A 27,974-nucleotide genomic window follows, 5' to 3' on the forward strand; every position below is an offset into this window, starting at 1 on the left:
CGGCCCATCCCGCCGAGCGGAGCGGAGCACCAGAGCTGCACACAGAGCGGCACTGCGCCGTGCTCCCGCCCGTGCACACCCACGCCACGTGGAGACCCGGCCCGCCCCCGCCGCCAAGGCCACTCAGGGTCGTGGGCGGGACCGGGACAAGTCCATTCCCCCGTGGGTGGAGGCGGAGCCCCCTCCATGGCAAAGCGTGTAAAATTCCTAATTTTCTCCAATTGCCGAGCTTGCTTTCCGGGCTCCTCTGCCGCTTGCCCGTAATACGTCCAGATGCTCCCTTCCGCGCCTCCGGAGGACACGCGAGGAGGAGATGGTCTTGCCCGGGGAGGCGGCCAACTGAAAGAGCAACCGGTAACAGAAACAGAGGATAAAACACTATTGCATAAACGAATAAAGGGATACTTGAAACGTTCAAAAACAGTTGTGGCAAAGCAGACGTGGTTTTCTGATGCGAGCTCGGTTTGTCTTGGAAGTGCAGCTTCTCAGGAGCACGTATACAGGGTGCTGCTTCTTCACAGAAGATGCATTTCTGCCAGACGGAGGAAGAGTAAAACATGTCTCAGCATAATTCACGATCAATAGCACCACTTATCACATTTAAAATGTCAGTCTTTGTGTGAAACATGTTTGGGAAAAGAACAGTGAATTGAGTATTGCTGGAGAACAATACTGAAATGGTCCTTCTGAGTTAGGCAAGCAAATGCCTCAGTCCTGCTAAACATGTGTAAGACGATCCGGGCCTGGGAATCACTGTACTGGTTATAACATGATCCATGGAAGTGTAAATCCAAGCCAGACCACACCAGTGCCAATTGTCAAACCAAGCATGAGTCCCAGCAGCATCTTCCATCTCTGCTAATAAACAGGAACAACAGTGGCTCCCTTCACGCAGTGACAGTACGAGCAGCTTAGGGACAGCTTTTTGCCAAGTCTCTGCATCCAGCTGGTCAAACTGTGTTAATATTTTTTCCAATTGGAAAAACTCCCTCCTGCTGTTTCCAACACAGGTTTGTTAGTTTTAGTAGAAGGGTGTGAGCAAGGCAGGGGTGTTGTAACTTCAGTGATAACATATCTAGACTGGAAGTGAAGCTTTGCTTAAAAAAGCCAGAAACCGTTTCAATCGGCTTTAGTCAAATATTACGGGCAACAGTCAAAGGTGACAACCAACTGCTAGATCTGCACCTCTGCCACCTACTGGTTTTAAGGAACTTGTTACAAGCTGACAGCCTTTATTTTTACCCTAAGAAGGTGAAGGGGTGATGATTTCTAAAAATCAGCACAATGTGAGATCTCAGACTGCGAAAGTAAAAAGTAAAGCCAAATATTTTTAAGGAGTGGTTTACCAGTTATAACAGGAAAGTAACCATCAAGATCCATCCATAGGTAATGTGCTGCAGCAAGCTCTGAGTGTGTTATCTTTACTCCTTGTGCCTTATGTAAAAATAAAATTAATAGTTCCCTGTCTCACAAAGGAGCTCATTAACTTACGACACTTAAATACCTGTTTTCAAATGGTAAATGTTATCTATAATGGGTTGTTAATTTTTTTCCAAGCTGTAACAAAAGGACCGAACTGCATTATTTTGTTGGAAATATGCAAGTAATATGCAACAAGACTAAACATCTCCATCAGTCTTTTCACTGAAAACCATTTTTTCTGCTGGAATTGAGTGGCTGGGAGGGAGCTCCAGTTCAGCTGACACAGACTGGGGCAGTCATAGCACAGACCTGTGTTTGGGTCTCTTTAGGGTCAGGCGTTACGCTAGTAACCACTTCAAATTTCCACTGTTCCCAGCTGACCCTACGTGCTCATCAGGGATCAACAGGCAGCTGAATAGTTTAAGGAATAGTAAGCAGTTCTCAAAAGCTGAATTATATATGTATATGTATGTACAGTATATATTGAAACACTACAAGACTGGCTATTCTGGAGTAACTTCACTTCCCTCTCAGGACACTGCCAAGAAATGAGTATGGGTCTCTCCGTGTAGCCAAATTTTCCAAAGGAACTTGACTCTTCTTGTGAAACTGAAGCAGAAACCACAGAGACTGATGCAGCATTAATCCAAAAGGTGTTAATCCTGAGTAAGGACAGTGGAGATGGCTCTTGGCTCTGATAGGAAACAACAAACAGCAAAGAAATAAATATAAATAAATTACATAAGCTCCTTAGATATCTTCAGGACACTGTTGGCTTCTATTACCAAAGGATCACAGGGAAGTTAGTTTTTAGGAGTCTTCTCTAGCAAACCTGAGGATTGTGAATTGCAACTACTAAATCCAAGAACTGCTCATCCATTACCAAGCCCCACGGCTTTCCTCTGGCCCTCTTGCACAGGACAAGTCCCTAGAATGGAACCAAATAGCTCTGATCATCGTAAAATGGGCCAAAATGGGAGAGGGGGAGAAAACAAACAAACAAAGCAAGCTGCAGCATTTGTCCAGATGTCAATAATGTGGAAATAGATACAAATTACACCTCTAGTGTGTGTTTCAGAGATAAGTTTTCATGATTAAATGAAAGCGAGACAATTTTAATGTACCCTTCTAAAAACCACATAAGCAGCTCAACCCCTTCTGCAGCAGTGGTCCTGTGGTATTGTCCAGAGTGAAATTAGATCAACCCAGAACCCACACGCGCTCTCTCCAGCATCCAGCAATTATCCTGGGGAGACCACAGCTCCTGCGCTCTGATCTCCCAGGCAGCAGGACACAGTGCAGTGAAGAGAAGGCAGCTGTGTTCTTGCCCATTCTTTGTTGACCTTCTTCAGAGGGCAGAACGGCTTAGGGCATCACTTTATGTTCGTCCTCATCTTACAGAATCTGCTGGTATTTATTGCAGCAGTGTAAGAAAGAGTCAGGCTAACATGGTTTTGGTTTTTCTATAACCAGTCATTATGGTGCCAGCAGGATCCAAGGATTGACAGAAGATGTTAAATCAAATCCTTGAAACATGAAGGCATTATAAAGCTGCTCAAAATTCTGATGGTAAACGTAGATACTGCTGGTGTGTTAGAACCTGCTGAATATTTCAGTATTATTCTACATTGCTTTACACTTGTATATTCTATATAAGCAATTTAGTTGATAATGAGATGCCTCTCATCTCATGACTATTATAAAGAAGTCTATCATATTTATTACCTAAGCAATCTGAAAGCACACAGGAATTGAAGTATGCGAGTCTGGGTCACAGCAAAAACTGGAAAATCTGGGAAACCCCAAACCAACAGTCATTTTACCTAACATCTCTCAAACACCAATTATAATCAGAATAAGGATTTTATAAAGATACATACACACATAAACACGTTTTTATATACACCTATCTATATACACATTTAAACTCTATTACATACAATAGAATATTCTGTATTCACAGCTGGTAACCATGGTCTCAGTAAAACATAAACACATGGAAGAGGTAACCAAGATATGTTTCATGGTGCCAGGAAGCTCCATTCTCCTTTCAGCTAAGCAGTCACAAAGCCTGGGTGCTTGAGGAATTAATGGATAAACTTGAACACTTCAACATCAGTGCATTTCCTGACTGGTGTAATAAGAAGCAGTCTGAAAAATTGTTCAAACTCAGAACAATTACAAATTGAAGATGTAAATATGTATTTTTAGGTGTTATATGATCAAGAAGCACTTCATAGGGTATTTCTACCATCTTCAGAATTTTACTAAAATAATCTCAAGGTTTTCATATCATTACATGGTAAATTATTACAAAGTAGTCTGCATTCAAAGATTTCACTCCTACTAATAATATCTTATAAATTGATAGAAGGCTCCAATGTATGTAATCATGATCTGTAAAAATTTGAGACAGATGATACATTAAAAAAAGAATCAGTAAGCATTTGATGTTGGATAGCAGTTTATTTCCAGGTGACATGCTTGCTTTGGGAGGACCTTTAGGCAGAAAGAGTTCAGGAATACCGTATGAAGCACCTCATGTTTTGCCACTCGTCCTCATAGCGGCGTGTCTCACCAGGCAGTCACAGTGTCACGGAATCGCACCAAAATGGCTACACGCACACAGATAATGAACTCAAACAAGCTTTAATCTGCAACTGAAATTAAGCAGACAAAACTTCATTCAACAAAACAACATCCCACTGACATTCAACAAATACAGGTTCAATGCTGGTTGGGAATATTACCAGACACGGCTGAGTTAAGAATTCTTAAAGTTTTGGCCAAACGATCCAAAATGTGCACTCACTCACTCACCAAAAAGAGAGGGCTCTCAATCTCGAGAAGTTACCTTAAGTGGCGTCCCAACTCAAGGGGAGAGTCCCCGACTGCAGACCCGCTGCTCCGAGGAGGACCGACTCCAATGAGTCCTCCGGCGGGGCCCCATTTATACCGTGGTCGAATCTGATCTGTGGTCAGGACATGGTCGTGTCACCCCCTACTGGCTGAGGACCCCAACTTTCCCGCCTTTGACCCCCACTGTGTGGACCAGACATGAGCTGTGAGGGGGGAGGCAGACCTGGCACCACCAGGGACAGAAACTTTAGCACTGCTTTTGTTGGGTCTTTCTCAGGTCTTTAGTAGGGTGGGTGCATCTGCCACACACAGGTAGTGTGAGCATGGATCCAGGCTGATCATGGCTGATCCATGATCCATAGATCCTGCTGCCAATCCACACAGGTGGTAACAGTATTTATGCTGCCCCATTAAGGCTGATATTTGAGCTGTGCTGTACACTCTTCACTTAACCAAAAATTGCATATTCAAATAATACAACAGAATACAAAAATTATTTTATTACCACAACAGAGAAAGGAGGTTAATTCATTATGAACTACATGGTTTTTCTGTGAAAGAGTATCAGGCTTCTCAAAGGAAAGCATGAAATGGTTTGTGCCCCAAACAATCCATACTTTCCAGACTTGACTTTTATTACAGTTCTTTTTCCACAGAAAAAGTTTGTCATAAGAGAAAAATACTTACTATGTATATATTATTTTGATAAAAACCAGTTCAAGACAACAATCAAGATAAGAGGAATTGGATTCCTTAAATTTGTTATTAAACATCTGCATATAGACATGTGCATACGCCATATAATACTACTGCCAAAGTGTCGCTGTTAATGAGTAAAGCACCACCTATCATTCTTCTGCATTACTGAAGTAACGAAGTTTGAAACTTTGAAAGGCAGCAAACACACATTTCTATCAAATAAATAGGTAGCCGTAAACATCACTTGAAAGGCAGAATTACATGCATCTAACTGTGTTGAAATAAAAACCACTGCCAGATTAATTACACATTTAACAATCTGGTTGAGGTATGAAACAGTTCAGAAGACCTTCAGGCATCACTGCCACTGCAGAGTGCAGCAACATAATGGTGATATTTTCTTTTAGCTGTACTGATGAAATAGAAATTATTACTAAACTGACACACACTGCATGGATTAGAATTTCCACTTCCCCCTCCACCCCTCCAAGTTAAGTTTTAGAAAGAGTACTAAAGGCATGATTGTACAGATTTATGTTGAGGTATTATTTCACAGGAAATATTGCTTATTTAGAAATAAGCTCAGCTTTTTTGTCTCTGATACCACAGTACTCTAGAGTCCACCATCCCATCAATATATAGATTTACAGACTGAACCACCATCAGCAAGAAGTTGCTCATTACATCTCCAAATCACAACAGTAATGCAGACATCTCTAAATCCAAATACAACACATGCCCATGCACTCACACAAACAGCTGTTCTCCTGTTAGATTTTTGGTTAAAGAATAGGTTATATGTAGTTAACCACAGTCATTACAAAGTGTTTTGATGACAGTTGCAATCCCTACAACCTGATCTCGCAGCTCCTGTTCATGTGAACTGCATGGGAAAGCTGATGAAGGGTCAAAAGATTTGGATGTTTGCAGACGACTTAGTAGAAATAAGGTGGCAAGAACAAGATTTGGTCCCTAACTTTCTACCTTCCAGTAAATAGTAATGCCATCAGAACAAATAGTTTGAAGAATTTTTAAAGTCCGTTAAACCTTTTGGTCCTCTTCTGTATTTGTGTATCTCCTCCTTACCTCCTCCAATGGAAATTTTATTTAAGATTGTAATGTATTAAATTGTATTTCCATTTACTGTGGAAGAAATAAAACCAGTATTTTATAAAAAGAATATGGATAGAAGCTTATGTTCTGAAAAGTCTTTACTTAATTAGTCTCAAATATTTCCTGGCAAATCAATGGAGTCCAAGTATGTGGTAATTCAGGAAGTGAAAGAGCATTTTTTAAAGACAAAACTGTACATGTCAGTTCAGCTGTGGCTTAACTAAACTTTAATCCACAAGTCTAACACTAACAGGTGAGTGCCTGAAAATACTATACTCAATTTATTCTTTCAAGGTAATACTTTTGCATTTACTTAGATCAAGCATATCAGAAACTGGAAATGTGAAAGAGGAAATAAGCCAGCAAAACAGCAACACAAATTGCTATGCAAATTCTCATTCTTCCCAGTGAACCGCTGTTACTCAGATGGCTGGCATATGTCCTGGCTGCACCACCTACTGCACAAGCATCCTTGGAGGCAGCGGTATTGGGACATAACAGAAGCTCTAGAAATCAGAGGGACGGGAATTTGGGAAAAAAAAAATCTTCACAAAAAGAAACACAAATTGAGGGTTGGTTTGTTGTTTTGTTTTTTTTAATAAAAGCTTGCAAGGCACATGTTTCAACTGAATTGCAACATCTACAGCAAAACTGATCAGAATTTGCAAAACATTCCCCCAGCCCTTTCAGGGCCTTAAACCTGTGACCAGGTTGAAAACCAAGCGAGGGCTGTGCGTCCAAGTCCGATGTAATTATGCCCTACTCTTGTCCTTCTGAGGGATATCATGAAACTTACTGCTTATTTTGCACAGAAGATGAAGATTAGAATAGACAGTAATATTTTTGCTAATCCATAGCTGGATAAGAAATTCAAGTTTACAGTGTCCTTTGTAACATATGATTCTTCCAGTCGCTCATTTTAAAAATTATGCCTTTTTACTGGAACAACAGCAATGTTTCTCCCACGTAAAAGGCTTCCTCTGTTACTTAAGGCTGCTGGGCCAATGGTGCTGCAGTACAATTTTCTCTAATATAAAAAGCAAAGTAAAAATCTTAAATGATTCTCCTAAAGCAGAATCAATTGAAGTATCAAGAATACATCTTAAAAACTATGACGAAACTAGTAATAACAACTATGTCACAGTTAAATAAAGTTCAGTATGTTCATTTAAATATGTATAAAGGCCAACGTGCTACAAGATAGTTTTCTTTAGATGTATGGATGGCCTCGTTTGTGTTTTTCTTAATATGTGTGCTCTACATATAAGTATTCAAACTACATTCTATGTGGTAACACATACATACAGCATTGTGGTAAACCAACAGGCAGTCAAGGACAGTTAAATATTGCATCTTGGCATGGCAGTCTAAGGCATGAAGCCGTAATCCATGCGACTTCATCCACCCAAGTGCAGTTGTAACCCTGAAGTTTACTACCTGGAATGCCTTATTGCTGTTATGAAACGGTATTCTTGAATTATTAACTTCAGGCGAGTAAATGACTGACACACAGACATATAATTCCTTGACAGTGATTCAAACTAACTTAAATTGTATAAAGAACTCTAAACTTACTTCCAAACATTACATCCGTACAGAGAAGGTTCGTGCAGGCCTGCCATAGCTGAAGTCCATACATTAGCTTCTGTCATTACATGGTAATTGAAAAGTCTGAAACAGTCCAGTGCAGTAAAACACACGCACTTGTGCATAAGCAAATAAATGCAGACAGCATTTGGCCAGAGACACACATCCACGCTACCCTCAACATGATGACTATATCCTCAGAAAGGATATTTACTTTTAGCTTTTAACTCAGTTACACTGATAAATGTTTCTCTCAATGACCACATCCAGTATATTCAATGGATTTATCTGAACATTGGTTTCAAACAGAACAGATAATTTAACATCTTGTCAAGACTCACAGACCTAAAAATATAACTGAAAGTAAAAAATAGATTACAGATATGTTGACTTTTACAACAATAAAGCTTTTCTGTTTTATATCACTCCAATAGTGATAACAGGTTTTAAAAAACCTCAGCACTACCTGTTAGTGTAAAGTAAGCAACTGTATCTGCATAGAGCAGACAGGAATCACGCATACACACCAACATACTGCAGTTTCTCATAATCTCAGAGTTAAAATCTCTGAATTTGCATTTTACCAACAAGTGCGGTAGGGATCATTTTGCAGCTTTCATTTGCAAAATGGTTTGCTGATTTTTCAGTTGAGCATTCATCCTATTATGCCAGATCCTTCATTAAGGACATCTGGGCTTTAAAGAATCATTTCCACATGCCTGATAGATCAGTCTCTGGGCCAGGTGTTACAAGAATCCATAACTGCAAGTAACTCCTAACAGGTGAATAACTTCTTCCAAAATTTATATCCTGGCTTTTTGTCCAGCCTCACCTACATAAACAAAGCTACCATTGCCTTTTTATTGGTAACATTCACACCACCAAGATTGGGCCCAGAGTTGGAATTAAAGCATCATTCATTCTCCTGAAAGTGTATCAGCCAGCAACAAACGGGATGAACAAATAATTTGTTAAGAAAAATAACTGTAGAGGCAAAGGGGATCACATATGGAGAACAAATTTTAGAGGGAAGCAAGATTGCAGAATACTTTCTCAAATTTTCAAAGATCTCAGTGTAGTTGCATCATTCATATAAAATAGCTATGAACAACTGTACCATTATTAATGGTGGTGACTATAGTGTTTTAAATTAAATTTCTGGCACTATCTTAATATACCTATCACATAAGTTGAATGAAATTAATATCACACATCCCTCCCCATACACACACACATATATATACCAGCAGATATACAGTGGGGGTGAAACAGAAGCGCAGAAGTCTCAGTAGCAAACCTAGTTGTCCTGCTACACTTGTCTAAAATCAAGTATGGCATAGTATTGTATACTGGCCCATTCTGATGCTGCTAAGACACACTTATGCATACACACACACATTGAAGCATGGAAAAATCCTGAAGACAAGTTCTTCCCAAACTGAAGATGTGGCCTTGTCAACTCCTACTAAGGTCTAAGTCCAAGCACTTCCACCAACACGTCTCCAACAATGCAGAGATCAGTGCCTTAATCTATGGAAGCACTGTTTAAGTAAAATCTTCCTTATTTGATTTATACAAACACTATACCTACACATAAGATGTATGAATGTGTGTTTGATAAACATAGAAATGTTCATAGTGGAAGACAGGAAGAATTAAAACAACAACAAAAAAAAAACCAAAAAGCCCTAACACTTACTTGAAGAGACGCGGGATACTGATTTCTTTCTTGCTAGAAAACAAAAGCTATATGACTTAAATAAGCTCTTTAAATAATTCTTCTGCATTTACTGAATTCTACCCACATCAGCTCTCTAACACTAATGTTAGAAATCTCATTACATGCAGATTAAGATGATTTATAATGGGAAGAAAAATGCAAAAACATGGAAGACTGTCACACTTTGTAGAGACTTTGTAGAATTGACAAATTTTCCCATTTCCTTCAAGGATGGTATCTGTGTCTGTTGATCTGCAGTTCAAAGAATTCCAGTTTGGTAAAATAAAGTCATCCATACATTGCATGTGCACACATGTATCTGCAAAAATAACTTCCTTGATCAAAAGGAACTTTTTCAACTGAATTTCATTCACAATGAATCCTCAGAAAGAAGCTTGTATGCTTTTTCATGACTGGAAGGATATCACAGTGTTGACTCTATATACAAAGTAAGATCTATTCCAGTATACCCGAGTAAAATAATTCACATATGGAGAATAGTTCATTTTGATTTCATGACAAAATCGTCCATATTTTGAGTAGGCATAACTGTCTCCTTCCTCACAAACCACCTGTCAGAAAAGAAGATCTAATTAAAAGACTGAAGATAAGTAGTTACAGATATTAGATCTGTACAATTAATTTTCTTTGTATTCTGTAAATCTCATCTTTAAAGCTAGCAAAGAATGCCCTCTGAAGTAGGGCTCTACTGCTTTTGCAATAACCTCTTCAGGTGTTACAGTCTTAAACACTTACAGATAGTTAAATGGCATTTAATGTTTGGCAGAAAAGCAGTACAGCTAGATGCTAATGTATTAGTAGGAATAAGGGTAGTTAAAGAATAGTATGGGGTAAGATCTCAGGCACATAAGAAACAGACAGAACAAACTTAATTGATCGATTTCAAAATTTATGAGTCTCTGTCTACATGTGAATTACAATCAGAAAAATAAGATCAGCATTGATTTCTTTTAAAACGTACTATTTATGCTTTCAAACATTATTTCTTTCTTACTGTTACTTACATGACCATTAGCAATATCCAATAGATCTTTAACTCTACATCCTCTTACAGGTCCCACTTCATTGCAAATTGAATCTTCAATAATCAGAAAATTTGCTTTGTAAGATGTGAGTATCTTATAAATATCCTCTGCTGACCTCTTTGAATAGATCTGATAAATCTATAAATTAAGAAAACATATTAATGCAATGCAAAAATCAGTGATTATTTATATACTTGGCAGGGGAGGAGGATGACTTGTCTGCAATTATACGTACACACCAAGCTACAAAATGTTTGGTTTCGAAATCTCCAAAACAGGTGAGGTAATAAGCAGCTGAATGGGAACCATTTGTCACTGCTGGTGACAAGTTCTCAGGTCATATATTTCAAGTAGCCTGAAAAGACTTCAGAAATAATATTTTGATATTTGCTTCTGTTCAGAGTGAAGCATTGATAATCTACTTGATATTCCCTTTCCTGTTTGCTGAGCTCCTATGTCTGCCTTCCTTCTAATATATTTGATTTTTTTTGTCATTACCTTTGGGTGAAGAGGAAGACAGTTCTTGTGAAAAGCTTACCAAGTCAAGTATCTTGCTAGAGATTTCTGTTTCCCTACTGTAATCCTGGAGTTCAAATACAGACTGAGAACTAAAGTAGAACAGCAATTTTCATTTCTTTCCTAGGCAGTCACTGGGCAAGTCCATTCTACTTTGCGACTTTCTCTCTGACAAAATGCACAGATTAAAAATTGCTCACAATCATTCAGAAATGACAGCTTGCTTAAAACTCATTATGGTCACACTGCTCAGTAAGGAATCTTGTTCATGAGCTTATAGATTATCTATTGGTCTTGTTATCTTTCTTTACAAGACATCACGCTCTTTTCTCACCTTAAAACTATAAACACTTTGGAGAAAAGGCAGTATTTGGAATGCCACTCACATGTAGTAGGAGTGGCACCAAACGAATAATTCGCCTTGCCAGGTGGCCTGGGCTCACAGAAGAGCAATGCCAAGGTGTGCATCATGAGGAATGTTACAAGGTCATCTCCTCTGGAGCATGAGCATTTACAGTACTCACACACACCTCATCCAGGCACTTCAGTCTTACATGACGGAACAGCTTACAAATCACTGATAATACACACATTTGTGGAATTGGATACTCACATTTTCATTTCTTTTAAGAAGATCATCATCATTATACAAAGGCAAGCTTGACACCATCCATCCAGTACAAAGCTTAATCACACCCATTAACTGTGGGCTGCCTGCAAACACAGCAGCCACAGGAGCCTGTCGTCTGCAAAAGCAACATCAATGTACACATCTGAGTACAGGGTGCATTTCTCAAAACAGTGTTTTTGCCTTTAAACACTGTGTTACTCTTTTAAGATGCTACATTATGGAGTATATAAAGGTATCATTAGGGGTCTAACTACAATTGGTGCAAATGCTGCAGTGGCAGTAGATTCCTTGCCAGGAAAAGCTCAGACCCGCAGCAATATGGAGTTTGCAAGGAAGGTCTCCAGCTGTGGGACAAGGGCTGATGGCTGTTCTCCCCTCCTTGCAATCCATGGAACAACTTTTAGAGTGGTCCTGGAATGGATCAAACTATTGCTTTTCTGAACAGCTGCTGACTTGTAACAAAACAAGCCTGGGAGAAACAACATGATGTCATCTTGTAAGGGAAAGACTTGTGATTACTTTCATTTGATCTCTACGACCATGTATTTCATCATGTACAAGTAAATAGTTTCATGATGAAGAATGACTCAGTAATTATGTTTCCAGGTTTGGTTTCATCTTTTGACTATTTGTATTCCTGCTCTAGTGAAACAATCATTGTCACATTTTATTACAGACTTCAGGGAACTTTTCTGCAGAGAAAATTAAAAATAAATTCTTTTTTCCAGAGAGAAGATTTTAAGAAAACATTCAATTAAAATTCCAATATGGATATCTAAGTATATCCTTCAGAACAAAACTCCCTTATTTTCATTAAAAGTATGAACAGCTGCTACAAACCAGGGTAGTCAAATTGCTCTTAGCTGAGTGAATCTCAATGCAATTCACCGTGATTAATTATGTACTTGAAGTGTAATATATGCAGTCTAATGTAAAAGCCATTAGGTACTTGGCATTGTTCCACCTGCTGCCTTGAAGAGCTACAGCAGTGACAAACAACATACACTACTATTAACAGAAAGCAGGAACTGGCTGGAACACCGTAATTACCAGCCTTGTCTTTTCTGAAAATGAACAGGGTGACGTTAAAGACTACATAAACACAGAAAATAATATTCTAAAAAATACAGGTAAAGGTAAGTAAGTGATCTGAACACAGGGGATCTGATTTTCAGAGAAGTGCAGATCCTAATGACATAGTTCAAAGTTAGACTGAATGAGGCCAGAATCCAGTTCTGAAACTTCTGGTGAGAAGAAAAATATATTTGCGAAAATAACCTGACTCGGTATTAGTTATGCAGAATGAATTATATAACGTAGCTCAGTATTTGCTATGCCCTGTCTAGCCAGACAGATATGAACCTTTCCAGTCTTGTGGTCAAAGGTGAACTTTGAATCATACAAGTAACACTGCATGTTTCTTGACTGATATCTCTAAACCCTCACATTCAGGCATTTCATGTTACTGGCTCATGCACACAAAAATTTCAGTGTTTTGGTCCCCTATGGAATTACAATCCACATGAATCCTCTAATCTACTGAAAAGTTAGCACGTGAAGAACTAAGTACTAAGATGTCTACTTTTATTTGGAAATTAGGTCTAATAATTATATTAAACAGTATTTGCTTTTGTATTTCAGGACCATCTTTTCTCATAACCACTAACAAATTCCTGTTTCTTTTCATGGGAGTAATACCAAACTTAAAATACACATTTCTCCTCCCATCTTCCTCTACATCATGTAATGACTTAGCAAGGGAAAACTCAGATTAATAGAAGAAGCTCCAGAAAATGCTGAGATAAAAATACTGACATAAAGAAGTAAAATAGAAATGTAAGACTTCATACTTACTTTATCCATGTCATGAGTTCTACTGTATCAGGGTCATAGAATTCTTGTAGTTCTGAAAGCTCTGTCATTATCCTAGGAAAAAACTGATAGAAATATATTTTTGGTTACTTACAGTTAAAAAAGAATCTATAAAGCATCTCACTATCTTAAGGCCTTAAATAACAAAATAGAAATGGGTTTTATCTGAGCTTTCTCTCCTGACTGATGTTTTTGTTCAAATCTTTTGTGAAGCGCACTGTTTATACTTACCTGACAGCAGGTGAGTATCTTAAACCCAAGTTCTCATCTCTAATCCTATTTTATTAGAATACTTATAATTTAAAAAAGGTAATTGAATAAATCCCACGAGAAACTACACGGCAACAACATTCATCAACTTCAACTGGCCTTAAATGCATCAAAACCACAGTTCAGTGGTTTATATGCAAATACATATAAATAAGGGCACCGAATCAAGAAGCTGACAAATCTCTCATGGTAAACTTGGTTGAATGGGGTAGGGGAGATTATTTTCACTGGATAGGAAGCTGCTATGCAAGCAGGAAAGGAGAGAATAAATTTCCTAATAGAACATTATGTGAGTAACTTGTCCTGGAGTTTTCTCCGACTTTTACTTCAAGTACTGCACTGAAGGAAAGTACACTGTATTGTACTAAGTAGGATATCTCAGTTTATGCTTTTGAAAAACATTTTGAGCATTTAACTGAAGAAGGCATGGCTAGAGGCTGGCCAGCCTTGAGGGGCTGGAGTATGCTATTGCAAATAGTAAGTGAAAACTACTGTTTGCCACCTCTGAAAAGGATAAAGTTTACAGCTTATGTCAGACTAAAGGGACAACTTACTTTGGGACAGCCACAGCAGGCAGACATCTGAAAATGGGAACCTGCTTTTAACTGAGGAGTTTCCACTCCCTGTATATGGACAATTCAGCTGTCAAGTGATAGCAGTCTACAACCAGATATGTCAGGGCAGCACAAGAACAACTGCTGTATGTTCATATCAGGGCTGAAAGCTGCAGCAGTGCTGTTCCACGTACACCTCAACTGTCCGCAGAACAGCAGATGGACAGAAAGAGGAACTGCTACTGCCACCCCAAGCAGAACCACCTTCACTTATCAGAGCTCTTTGAAAAATCTAGTGAGATGAAGGACTGTGCCAGACTAAGCCAGAAGGCAGCCAAGCAGAAAGGTGCTGAGCTGTACCCTTGGCCATTTATAGCTACAGTAACAGATTAAGAGCCTCCACGCATTTGCACTGTCCCGTTACCATTAATCAAAAGTTTCCAAGCTCAGGGATGAGTTACGAACCTGCAGAGCGAATGTTCACCACTGCTTAAAAGCAAAAGCAGGATCTGCAACAGATGAAGCCCTCTAGAGCCCAAATCCCCACACTGCTTTTACTAAAACATCTGCAAAAGAATTCTTTGGTCACCTAACTGCGTTTCCTCTATTGTAACAGATTTCATAACTCTTTTGAGAAACTGTAGCTTTTTTTTCAGGAAAGCACCTATTGCTCGGGCAGAAATGTGTAAAGAGTTAGACTATATTGCAACCAAAATTTCTATTATAAGATAGATGCTACAAAATCTGTTAAAATACTGTTGGTCAAGACTGGCTTTTATATTTAAATGCTTTTTTTAAAAAAAATAATTATTTGAATTCTAGAAAACTATTTTGAAGCTATGTCAGTATAGTAGCGGATTACACTTTATGGAATGTTTCCCATAGTTTTTCACTTGTGGAAGTTTAAAAAATAATTCCCAAATACTCCTTCTCCCACTCTGTCTGTGACTTGCAATAATGAACTAAGTATTTACTTTAAACATGAAAACATTTGTAGCTTTTCTTCCCTGTATTGCAGTACATACATACCTCTACACACTGCCTGCATTAAGGATTTAACTCCATTATAATTTGATGGGAGCTTTTCAAAAAGATTATTTGCATACAGCCTCCCATTTTTTACTTCCATCTAACCTCTCTCCCTTTCACTAAAATCAAGACTGGGGGAACACAGTCTTCAATATCCCAATTTTTCATTTGGCAGTATTTTCTTTGCCGAGCCAGATTATAAATCCAAAGCATAATAAAGTCGTCATTTAAATTTAAACACTTATTAATTAGAATAAGCAACCATTAATGAATTAAATTGTCAAGTACCACATACTGAAAAATGTAAACAGTTCCATTTAAAAAACAAAACAAAACAAGTTCTCAGTGGATGACAGTATACTTCATTATATTTGCTCATCCTTTTGACTCATATTGTGCCTACATACAAAACAAAAAACATAAAGGTACTTTTATTACCTCTTTCCACAAGCTGAATCCAATTATTGTGGGAACTGCCATACTCAGAATAAGAGCCTAGAAAACACACATCATAAGAAATGGATTATGGACTGTTCTTCAACCTTGGACTATCTGTTGATTCTGCCTATATAGTAGGTTATGTTTATGCCTGAAACCTTAGAGTGACAGTAGGTGAAACCTGCAGTTTTCTACCATGCAAAAAATTTTCTGCAAACAAGAATTTGCCTAATGTAGCACAGAAGAACTTATTTGACTGATGATAACTTTACCACCAATATTACGGATGGTTAATTACTGCTCAAATAACAATGATGCAATGTGCAAATGATGAAGGAACAGAAGAAAAGTAAACAACTCTCACATACAAATGAAAATGAGATAATCTAACAAAGGAAAAATAAGTCCAAAACAAGCATTTCAAACCTCTGATCTTGTTCAGATTTACAATATTGATATGAAAACCCAGAAACCCATTCTTCAGCACACCATCATTCTAACTGATATAGTTTTTGCTTTGCAAAAGGAGACAATAGTTCACATAGTACAGGAAACACTGGCTAAAGAGCATGCACAAGGCATTCTCTTGATAATAAGCTATTAACACATCTGCTGTGTTAATAGTAATAAAGCAGGTCTATACAGCAGAAAACATGAGATATAAAAAGGAATGTGTTTACTGTGTACGTGAACATATTGTTCTTCCAATCAAGGACTAACATTGTCAACATTTCTGATGTAACAGTGTATAGCATTTTCACAAATGACATAGTGAATCTCTGTTTAAGTATAAAATATTTATTCCTATAAGCCTCTCAATATTAAAGTAAGTAATGTCCTATCCTCATTTTATTAATAAAAAATGCAGAAAGCTGCAAAACGTTGTACAAAGCAATTCTCAGCATATTAAGAATAAAGCTAGGGTTGGAAGTGGGAGAGTTGTTTGCACCGTAGCACACATTCATCTTCAATCACCACACTTCTCTATAATGGCCACACAAGAACAAATCTTATGCAAAGTAATTCCACGTACCATCTCTTATGAAGCAGCTTTAGTATCAGCAACTAAATACATCTAACTACCACATTTTTACCCCCATTTCCCAGCAAAACAAGGCTTACACCAATGCTTGCCTGCATGTCTGTACTTTTTCTCCCACACTCCTCCTACAGAGTACTTGACCTTCTTGGCCAATCTCAACTAAATATGACAGAAGGCTTAAGGACTCAAAGATTTGTTAAAAGAAATTAAAAAGATGCATGAAAGAGAGATATGAAGACAGCTCTGCTTCTCATGAGGAAAGACTGTAGTGCGAACACAACTCCATCACCAGGTACCAGAGAATATGTGAAAGTGATATAAAGTATGAAAGACAGAGAAAGCAGACTATATGAGATCCACTGCTTCTAGTTCTACACTACATGTTCTTTTAAAGGGTTCTTCTATATGTCTTAGGCCATTGTTTGAAGAGTTATAAAGCTTCCTAGCTGTAATTTCTAAGACACTGGCAACCACAACTCACCAGCAATACTGGGTGCACAGCTTTCAGTCGAAGCCACTTGAAAAGCGTCATCCAAAGTTCAGGAGAGCACACACCAAATGCAGCAAGCATGCAAACATAAGGTGTCCATAGATACTTCATTCTGGAAAACATTGCAATAAGCTGAGTTGAGACTCTGCCATGCCTCTGTATTCAAGCTATTTATAAAAACATTGGGATTTTTCTCATGTGTCAAACAGTCTTGGATGTTCAAGCAATCTGAGATCAAATTTGATGGTACTGAAGGGTAAACCAAGGAAATCTCTAGCAGAAGAGCAGGCACCTGATTATCTGCTGCAAGATGTAGGAGCAAGATCCAAGGTCAAAGATGACAAAATCCTTCACAGAGTTCAGGGGAGGATGAAAGAAAAACAAAGAGACTAGTAAAGTCACTTGGCTGTTGCGGTTTTCCAGCCAAGCAAGGATAAAAAGCAGCTATTCAGCAAAGCTGTACAGACACTGTACTGTAAGGGGGTTCCTGAAGAAAGGAAAGGAAGATTTTTAATAAATTATTTACAGTTTGCTGATATTGTCTGCCTCTTAAGGATAGACAAGTCAAGACAACTACATGGTAACACAACAGTCTGTTCACTTTAAGAATTTGTGAATATTCAGATTTTAGGACAATGAGCATAATACAAACACAAGTCTGCCACTTTCAAGCTGGTTTAGCTGAGAGCCAAGATTAGAACACCATCTTCCCAAAATTAGCTTCTGTAGCTTTAAAGACCAACACAATACCTTTGAAAACTGCTTTGCCACTGCTTTAGCATGTCAAGCAAAGGTACAGTTCATGCTAGCCTAGACATAAGAAGACGGACAAGAAATCTTCCACGTCCCAGTATTCCTGAATATACACTGTTCATCATAACACTACAAGAGATCTCTCTAGAATGCAATATTAAAAGAATGACAGGGTGATTCTACACTTAAATACCATAAAGAACGTAATTAAAATTAGCTTCAATTAACGTATCTGATTTTGGCTGCATTTAAGCTTGGAAAACACGTTAAAGAGACCAAGCATAAGTCATCATATACCTGTATGCAATTTACAGTCAAAATTATCTTTGCCATCTCCCCTACTAACTAGTACTGCTATAAGCCAAATACATTTCTAAAAAGGGGTGAATTTCAAAGGGGTGAATGGTGTGTCATGGCCAGTTAGGAAATTTCTGTTGCTTTCAAAAGAGATACATCAAAATCAGACTTACCCTTCCAAACACATCGCTAGACAACCAAGTAAAATTGTGTGAATTACATGATAAACTATTTCTGGCCTCTCTCCAATTCGACCATCCTCAAGTTTAACTGTCTCTTTCAGTGGTTCACCACTGCAGTTGGAGAAAATGAGACATCACTTAATTCAGACATTATCTCAGGCAAAGGTGCCAATAAAAACACTTTTATGACCTTTAAGTCAGCAGTACACTGAGATCATTCTGTGTCATATCATACAATATTGTTGCACTGCTTATTTGGGGTTTTTTTTGTACTTCACCAATGAACAATCAGAACCCACTGTCCCTTGCATTAGACTGTATAACCTCTCTGGAGCTGTAGCTGTGAATTAATACAATGGGATCACTGCCTATGATCATAAATCCTACTACAAGGTAATTCAGCATCAAGAAACAGTCTCATTTAAGAGCATGCACACTCTGCAAAGCTTTAGATGAAGCATCGTGTACATGCATTCTAACTAAATTTCCTCTTATCATTAGCTTGGTGAAAAATTATGAACACTGTAGGACGATAATTGTGTAGGGAATACAATCTCATGACAAAGTAAGATCACAAAAACAGTTTTTAGTCACCTAATTATAAGTTCCAGTATTATATTATAATTAAAAATCATAACCAAAATCTTACAAGAAATGTTTTACTACAAAGGAGATAGCAAGGTACACAATAGATAACATTTCATTCTACCATAATGTGATTTCAGGTTACAATTCTATAATAATTTAAATTGTAATTTTATAATAGGCTTCCTAACAACAAATGGAAAAATATTTGAGATCACTAACTGCTTCAAAATTTAAAAAAAAAAAATAAAATGAGGGAGGAGAAGGCTTATTTTAAGTTTTTCTTTAAAAAGCTGATGGACATACCAGAGTCACTGTTCATTAGAGTAGTAAATTGCTATTTCAACTACTAGCAAAAAATTGAAAGAGTTTGTTTCATTGTTTTGAATATACTATCACACATTCCACTTGACATTTTTATTTAGAGCAATATAATCTTTATCTATTAGAAGTCTTAGTCCTTGGAAAAATCTATTGATTTTTGCTGCAGACAAGTGAGAAATTTGCCCAAATACCTGAGCAGTTACACCATTCATCTTCTACTAAGAAGAATTTCTTAGCCATTGAGTTTCCAAGACAGGTTATGCTAGGATCTACAGTCTTGCTATTCTTAGTCTGTAAATAGACAGCTCCACTACCCCTTCTCTCATAGGAACTGTGAATCACTGTGAAACTAAAAATAATTGAGTCAGCTTTACTTCAGCTCTGTTCTGAGCAGCACAGGCTGATGGGCCTTATCACAGTAAACAAGAGTTTAAAAAAAAAAACAACAAAGAAACCCCAAACAGTGAAACATTAGATATCTGAAATTCTTGAGTCCATCCATCTCATCCTTCACAGTACATAAACTTGGCAAAAACCAAACTACTAAACTCAAACCAGAAACAAAATTCTGTAGCAACAACCAGATAACTGTGCTGTTGGAAGGGGAAAACAGTCAAAACATCCTTCTCCCTGGCAATGGGATGAGACATAAACATATTACAACACATTAGCCAGAGCTCTGCAGGAATTGAACCCATGGGGAAAAAACCAATGACAACTCCCTGTCTTGACTGGACGGGTGCTCAAAATTGTCACTAAAGGACTCTTTAGGAGCCTCTGATGAGCCTTTTCACTGGTGCTCACACCCTGGCAAGCTCAATGGTGCAACAAACTTTAGAGCAACAAACGTGATGACCGATTACCTAAGAAATCTATGAATCTTATTTTTATCTACTTATTTTTCAGTGTAAATAAGTTACTTACCAAATTCTCCTAAAAATGACCTGAGTTACAGAAAAAAGGCAGATAATTAATACTAAAATATAGAAAGGCAACAGTGATGACTGTGTTAGTCGCAAAAAAAAGTCCTGGGAGGGTGCCTGAAGAGATTCTTGACAAAGGAGCCAATTCATTGTAAAATTCCTAGTAAGACAAAAACAACCCATCAAAAACAACAACAATACCCCAATGATTAGAAAAACAACTCAGCACACAAGCAATCACAGTTTAACCTATTCATGTCATAGGAGACTAGTTGAAATTCATCTTTGAACAGTTATCTTTCTATCATTTGAAACTGCTGTGCAAATACTCTTTAGAGTAACTGTCAGAAGCTTATCTTCCAAAAAAAGAATCTGTGATTTGAAGAGACCAGACTACAACTCTTTTACATCACAAAAACACAGCCTCCTGTACAAGTCCATTATGGGCACTTTGTTGTCACAGTGGATTAAGATTTTAGAGATACTGATGCAAGAAGGTATGCTTGTCCTCATTCCACATGGGGAGATGAAGAATGGAAAGTGGTCATCTGAGATCACAAACAAGCCCGAGGCATTGCCAAGAATAGAATCCTTAATGCTGAAATTCTAGTTCTGTAGCCGAAGCCACTCGATAATTCTTCTTTCTCAGTTAATGAGCAGAAAGATTATATACCCTGCCAAAAAGTACTATAAATGCGTATCCTCAACTGGAATTGGTGCAGCACGTGATGCTGTTCTTGTCTTATTTTGTTTTGCTTTCCTCTCTCTTTTCTTTTTCTTCATTCCCAAGGGAAGACTATAAAACTGAACCACTTTCAATTAGACGCAATCAGTTTAAGGATTAACAGCTGGGCATGTCCAAACTGGCCTTAAAAGACAGATCTTGAAGCTCTAGTGCTGCAAACCATAGTTCCCACCCACAATTACACCATTTTCTAGGCGTAGTTGCACTCAGTTTGTCTCAATCACTGGCTTTACTGTAGAGTTTGACAGCCTGGAAAGTAACTTGTAGCAAGTTCCTGGGGGGGGGGTGGGGATGGAAATAAAGTCCATAATACCTTGTAGCTGAATAAACGGAAATCCTGGCCAAAAGCAGTCCTTCCTTTACTTGCAAAACACTCAAGAACGTGCATGTATGTGTGTTAAACAATTCATCTTAGTCAATGCCATTACATCTTGTCTTCCAAAAACTGATCAACAATTCCAGTTATGTGTGATGTAATTTTCCACTTCTTCCCCTGAAAGGCTGTGAAGTAGTTTCGTAAGAGAGATGCAGTTCCCAGGAGAGAGTCCCAATTTCTGCACAGAACTGCAAGTCTTGGCTTGGGTCCAGGAGGTATCTCAGCCCTTACCAATACTCCATTTGAAGCTTTCCAGAAAATCTGTAGACATGATGTCTTCTTCTTGTAGATCAATGTTCAACTTTTTTACAGATGCGAAGTTTTTCTTAGAATCACAATCCCTTCTGACTTTTAACTTGTCCCTTTTCCTAATTTCTTCTAAAACATACAGGAGTTTTTTTGGGGGTGTTATTCTTAAAAAAGAAAAATAAAACCCCACAACCCAATCCTGTTTTGAGGCAGTATCGATAGTTCATGACTCTTTTCAGAGCCCTTTCTTTTCCAGGCTATAAAGAGACAGTACCACCACCTTTACCCTATTATCTTTGCTTTCAACTCCTATTAGAAACATTAGACAGGGTACAGAAAGTTTTTGTCCTTCAACATCAAAAGACAGCAATAATCTATGAAATGCTTTTACCCCAAGGCACGAAAAATATCGAGTTACCTCAGAAACATCAAAATTGTAAGTAAACTCTGTATATGTATCTATTTTGGTTCAATCTTAAAACCAGGTGACAAATAGAAACTGTTTCCCTTAACTCTTTGATAAAATCCTTACAAGCCACTGAAATTTTACACTTCTCAGAGCAGTTTCAAAAATTCAGATATCTCAGAAGGTGTAAAGAGTTTGAAAACTTACTTAGTTGTATTTAAGCCAAGTTTTACTTCAATGAACTTCAGCAAATGCTCGTTTTCTTTATGAGGAACAAACATCTGAAAATAAAATTAGCAGAGAAAAATCTTACCAAGTGCTGGAAGCAGCTTTCATGTAGTCACTTCATTCAGATTACAAAACGGTAGGGAACAATCAACTATTCAAGAATTAGTTAAAACTAACAAATTGGATTAAATGTGTCAATTAAGGTACCAGTATAGTATTGCAAATCTTCACTTAAATAACTCTATCTTTAGAGTTTCCTTGAGAATCATTCCCTTCATTTCATTCATGTAACCCAATAGGAGGGCAAGTGAAAAGCTGTCAATAAGTTGACAAAAGACTACTGAGTGGTGTAAAAGGGATCATGAAAAATGGACACAGACTTACCCCCAGGCAAGCCAAAGAACATTGTATTTGGCTCCACTAAACAAGAGGACTGCAGCCTAGCAAAAGTTATGAGCATCTGTAACGTTCACATAAATTGCTTGAGCAGCCAAAAGTTCTGTGTACTGTCTACATAATTTAACTCATATTTTTCCAAGTTAGGTTTTATTTTCCTAAAGATACAGCAAGGCTAGCCAGTCTGAATGGTACAAGGAAACAATCAGATCTGAGCATTCTCTCAAACTTCTTAGGGTTCACTAGCTTCTTTATTTTTAAGTAGACACTGTTAATTAACATAACCAGGGTGAGATTGAGACATAGAGGAAAAGCACAATAAGTTATGTAAAGGACTAGAGCCAGCAAGAGGCAGTTGCTAATCAAAATACAAGACCAGGCTAAAATTCCATGGTGTAATCTCAACTCCCATACTAAGTGAAAGTCTCTCTTCCCACATTCTAGTAGAAGTTTAATTGAAATTTAGCATCCACTCTGAGACTACTCATACCTGTTCCTGGCTACTAGGTCTTCTCCACACACAAGAATATTGTTTTAGGATTCAGACCAGTTTGTAGAGGCCATCTAAGTTTTAACAAAACCCACATTTATTAAATAGCTAAAGTGTGATTTAAAGAGTATTTCTATACTGTGCTTTAACCTCAATCAAAAAGACCAAAATCTCAAGAAACACCAACTGCTTGAGTTGTTAAAGACTTTTTATACAGATACAAAATGTTTTCATTTTTAGTACTCCAATTTGCTATGAATTAAGCTATGAACTAAGCTATGAACTCTCAGATCAGTAAGATAAAAACACTTCAGCAGATTTTTTCGAAGATACATGTGCAACTTTCCATTAAGATTTTCACAACTGAAAATCACATTTTATGAGGAATCTTACCTTTAGTACAAAGTTTAGCGTCACTGTTACTGTAAGTACCAAATAAATGTACATTATTTTCAGCAATCTTGATACAAATGTGGTTTTTTTCATATTCATCTGCAAAAATATTTTAAGAACACCATATCACTTGGAGTTCAGTTTAAATAGTAAAAAGTACACAGAGCTAGAGGAAAGTCTAGTTACCTGAAGACATTTAGAGAGCATTAAAGCTGCTACAAGACTCAGTAATGGTGACACTAGTAAGGTTGAATTTTCAAACTGCAAAAGGTACCCCAAGAAGAGAGAAAACAAGTAGATTTTGTATACTTCATGCACCTGTTGAAGAAACAAAACAAAATACAACAAAATAAAATTACAGTGGATATACATCTTGCTTTTCCATTCCTCTGTAATCAGGGCATTATGGGCTCTGTATCTTCCAGTTCATGAATCCAGCAGGGTACCATTTGGCTCTGGAAAGTATTTCACATCAAAACGATCCTGGTCAGCCTCAGTAACCTGTGCACAATTACTTCACAAATATTCTGAAAAAATGCCAAAGGTAGTAGTATTTTACAAGGTCTCCCCATTCTGTAACACCTCACTGTGATGCACCATGAAGGAGTAACCACAATGCAACACTGTAAAAAGACACAATTTGTGTGAAAGAGCTGACTACTGTAAACATGCTCTTTCCTTGCCCTCAAAATAACTTGTTCATTTAACCTATCTCAGGAATAGGTTTTCTCCTCCCCCTCTACTCTGCCCTGGTGAGACCGCATCTGGAATACTGTGTCCAGTTCTGGGCCCCTCAGTTCAAGAAGGACAGGGAACTGCTGGAGAGAGTCCAGCGTAGGGCTACAAAGATGATCAAGGGAGTGGAGCATCTCCCTTATGAGGAGCGGCTGAGGGAGCTGGGTCTCTTTAGTTTGCAGAAGAGGAGACTGAGGGGAGACCTCATTCATGTTTATAAATATTTAAAGGGTGAGTGTCACAAGGATGGAGTCAGGCTCTTCTCGGTGACAAACAATGATAGGACAAGGGGTAATGGGCACAAGCTGGAACACAGGAGGTTCCACTTAAATTTAAGAAGAAACTTCTTCTCAGTGAGGGTGACAGAGCACTGGAACAGGCTGCCCAGAGAGGTTGAGGAGTCTCCTTCTCTGGAGACATTCAAAACCCGCCTGGACGCCTTCCTGTGCAACCTCATCTAGGTGTTCCTGCTCCTCTGCAGGGGGATTGGACTGGATGATCTTTTGAGGTCCCTTCCAATCCCTAATGTTCTGTGATTCTGTGATTCTGTGGTTCTGTGAATACACAGACTGTTAGTGATACTTTCCGTTATTTACTAATTGATAACCAGATCTCATAAACCCTGATACTTAATTATTTAGACTTCTACCAAAACACTTATCTTTTCCCTTATATTTAAAGGCCCTGCTTTGAACCAAAACAGATACAACATTTTCTACCACTGAGGAACAGAAAAAAGCAATTGAAAGAAGAGGTGGCAAATTAGAATTGCATCCAGTTTGAAACGAAGTTACATCTAATAAAACTAGAAGGCATTTCAGCTGCACCCAGGCTGCAAGACACTCAAGTCATCACTTTGCACCCTTTGGAGCTCCTGAGCTGGATGTATGGCAGGCACCTCTGGGGTTGTGTTTTAAGTCTCCAGCTATCAGTAAGTTGAAGAGTTCTAATACCTTCTTTGTCTGTGCCAGGGCAAAGCTGTCTAGCAGAAAAAGAGAAACAGCCTGGACAAACAGGAGATAATGACTGTATTCCCACATCATCATGAAGGTGTATGTTGACGCACTCACCAAAAGGTAACAAAACTTCTAGAGAAAAAAAACAATAAAAGCATTAATTTCATACTTAGGTATCTCTGTCACTAAGTAAGTAACTGAGAGGTCATTAAATCAGAAACTATAGAAATTATTTTTTTAGTAAATAATTAAAATACTGACTTCAGACCTATTTAACATGTTCTTAGATGGAAGAAAGTAATTACTGAAACATTCAAAAACACTTAAAGTCAATCAGAAGAAACATTTTCAACAGAGAGATAGGGAAAGGAAGTTACTACTGTCTTCTCTGAGCAACAGGAAGAGCAACAAAATAGTTTACATAGTGAGAAAAGTTCTGCTTATTTTAAAAAGACAGCACACAGCTCATTACCACACTGTTCTCTCTGAACCCTCATGGGGGCATAATAGGGCAGGGCACGAGTCTCTCAGCAAAAACTGCACATGCCCAAGCAAAATCCAAGTGGCTGTTTTGAAAAGAACAAACAGAACATCTACTGTTTTCTGCCTACTAGAGCAATAGTGATGGAGGTAACTACTCTACGGCACAGTTCTACCAGCAAATCTTTATTAAGAAATTAATTTTGCTTTACCTCAGCAGAACAATTTAGGTTTTTTTTTAAATAGCCTGTGAGAGCTGCTACTTGACATGCAAAATATGGCAAAGCCCAATTTTCCCTTGATGGTATGGAGTAGTCAATTCTTGTTGTATCTGTCCTAGAATAAAGTACAGACAAACAAAATTATTAAAATATTTACTGAACAAAAGGATCAAGGAAAGCCTAAATGTCACTTCCAGTTATCAGCGTGGTCTTGCAAGCACACTACTCCTGTATTAAGTTTAATGTAATACCGACACAATTTTGCTGCTGATACAGGTCACATATTTAGTACCAGCATGGAAGGTCGAATCTTTACTCATTGATTCAGCAGGTCTCCTTATTAGATGGCATTTATAAGACTGAAGCCAAAAAGCATTTGCCTCTACCCTTTTCTGACCCACCGCAACACTGTGTGAGCCGAACGCATCATGCACTGCTTCTGCCAACCTGTGCTGTGTCAATGGAGCCTTCTTTGGCCACGAGCAGGTCTAAACGGTTTATGTCCACAGGCAGAAGACCGCTACCATAACAGCAGCTTTTCACATGGCGCTGTAAATCAGTCCATAGCTCAGAGAAAAGACTCCTTTCAGTTCTCATACAGTATGTTTTAAACAAGTGATTTAGGCAGTCAAATACAACATACTTAGAATCCAAAGTAGTGCTCCCTCTTAGCAGTAGCACCTGTAGATACTCTGTCTACAGGGAAAATTCTGCCCAGCAAAACAAGAGATTAAAGATGGATGGGGAGCATGGGCCAGTACAGCAGGAGGGTCTTCTCATGGAATGACTTGACAGTATCTGCACAATTAGAGCTGTAGGAGAAAGTTTTAAAAAGTGCTAAAGTGACTTAGAAGTACAAGTCATGTTTTCAAATGCGATCAAAGGCATCAGTTTCAGAGGTACATAGCCTTCTTTGTGCCTACTATAGTAGCTTTTAAAAAGGAGCCTCAAGCTCCTTTATCATTTAGATATTTGAAAGAATCACCTTTCATTTTTACCTCTGAAGCCTCTTACAGAGGTGTATTTGGAGCTTTTTAACTACTGGACCTTTCAATTTGTTAACAGTGTTAATCTTCTTTGCTGTTGAAAAACATACAGATTTATTCACCATTTTTCCTATTTTCTGCTGTTCACACCAGCTTGATGAACAGTATTTTTAGCTACTAATCACAGAGTCTATCATGATGACTTCACAATCCTAAAAGACGCTTCTCAACAGTTTAGCTTTCAAGGTATGTCTCTAACATTTTGCTCCTCCATAGCTCTTTCCTTTCAAGTGTTCTCAAGTTCACAGAAAGACCCAGAACTATTTGGTGACAAACCAGGAACCTGAACGCAAGTTCTCATTGCCCAAATGAAGCTCCCTATTATTGTGAATCATTTTAAAATAAAAAAAATCTTGAGATTAGTATCATCTAAGAAGATTCCACTTTGCACTAAATCCCACTACGAAAAGCAGACAAAAAAAAAACATCAAAGACTCTTTACAAGAAAAATGCACTTGGTCATTTCCTTCTAAGCAAGAGAACACCTGTCACAATATTTAGAGCTGGCCACAGACAGTAATTCTGTTTTACAGGAACTCTGGAAATTTGTTTTCATTCATCACCAGCACAGACCCAAAACCTACTGAGGAATGTTATTGCAGAATGGAATTCTGTGAGAATACTCCTGTATTTACACAGATATATAAAATCAGTTCGGTTGGCAGTGTGGACGGTTTGGATAACAGGAGGCCTTTCCATTAATAAAAGCACCATCACAATCAGTGCATCTCTGGGAGATGTTTTGTATTTGGCATAAGAGCTCGCTCTCACAATGAGAACACAGAGTTTAATAGAAAGCATTTCAATCCACTCTAATATTTGTAAATGCCTATTGACAAACTAGATTGTATAAAGATGTTTTTCTTACCTGTTAATAATGAACCATGCTACAGTCAGCATT

General features: G+C 38.0%; 1 protein-coding gene across 1 annotated transcript in view; it reads right to left on the reverse strand.

Annotated features, from left to right (window-relative positions):
- Positions 1–9,711: 9,711 nt before the first annotated feature.
- Positions 9,712–27,974, reverse strand: part of DPY19L4 (dpy-19-like 4 (C. elegans)) — a 25,422-nt gene continuing 7,159 nt past the window's right edge. The window contains exons 6-19 of the mRNA XM_010191241.1: positions 27,942–27,974; positions 26,019–26,142; positions 25,324–25,458; positions 23,822–23,953; positions 23,636–23,734; positions 22,336–22,409; positions 20,354–20,512; positions 18,512–18,631; positions 17,280–17,400; positions 15,757–15,813; positions 13,448–13,530; positions 11,576–11,708; positions 10,426–10,584; positions 9,712–9,972 (exon numbers count right to left, since the gene is read on the reverse strand). The exon at positions 27,942–27,974 is cut by the window's right edge and continues 134 nt beyond it. Coding sequence (XP_010189543.1) covers positions 9,808–9,972; positions 10,426–10,584; positions 11,576–11,708; positions 13,448–13,530; positions 15,757–15,813; positions 17,280–17,400; positions 18,512–18,631; positions 20,354–20,512; positions 22,336–22,409; positions 23,636–23,734; positions 23,822–23,953; positions 25,324–25,458; positions 26,019–26,142; positions 27,942–27,974 — 1,594 coding nt within the window. The 3' untranslated portion in view covers positions 9,712–9,807. The remainder of the gene's footprint in view (positions 9,973–10,425; positions 10,585–11,575; positions 11,709–13,447; positions 13,531–15,756; positions 15,814–17,279; positions 17,401–18,511; positions 18,632–20,353; positions 20,513–22,335; positions 22,410–23,635; positions 23,735–23,821; positions 23,954–25,323; positions 25,459–26,018; positions 26,143–27,941) is intronic.

The sequence above is a fragment of the Mesitornis unicolor genome, unplaced genomic scaffold (assembly GCF_000695765.1).
Source record: "Mesitornis unicolor isolate BGI_N332 unplaced genomic scaffold, ASM69576v1 scaffold33360, whole genome shotgun sequence".
Lineage (NCBI taxonomy): Eukaryota > Metazoa > Chordata > Aves > Mesitornithiformes > Mesitornithidae > Mesitornis > Mesitornis unicolor.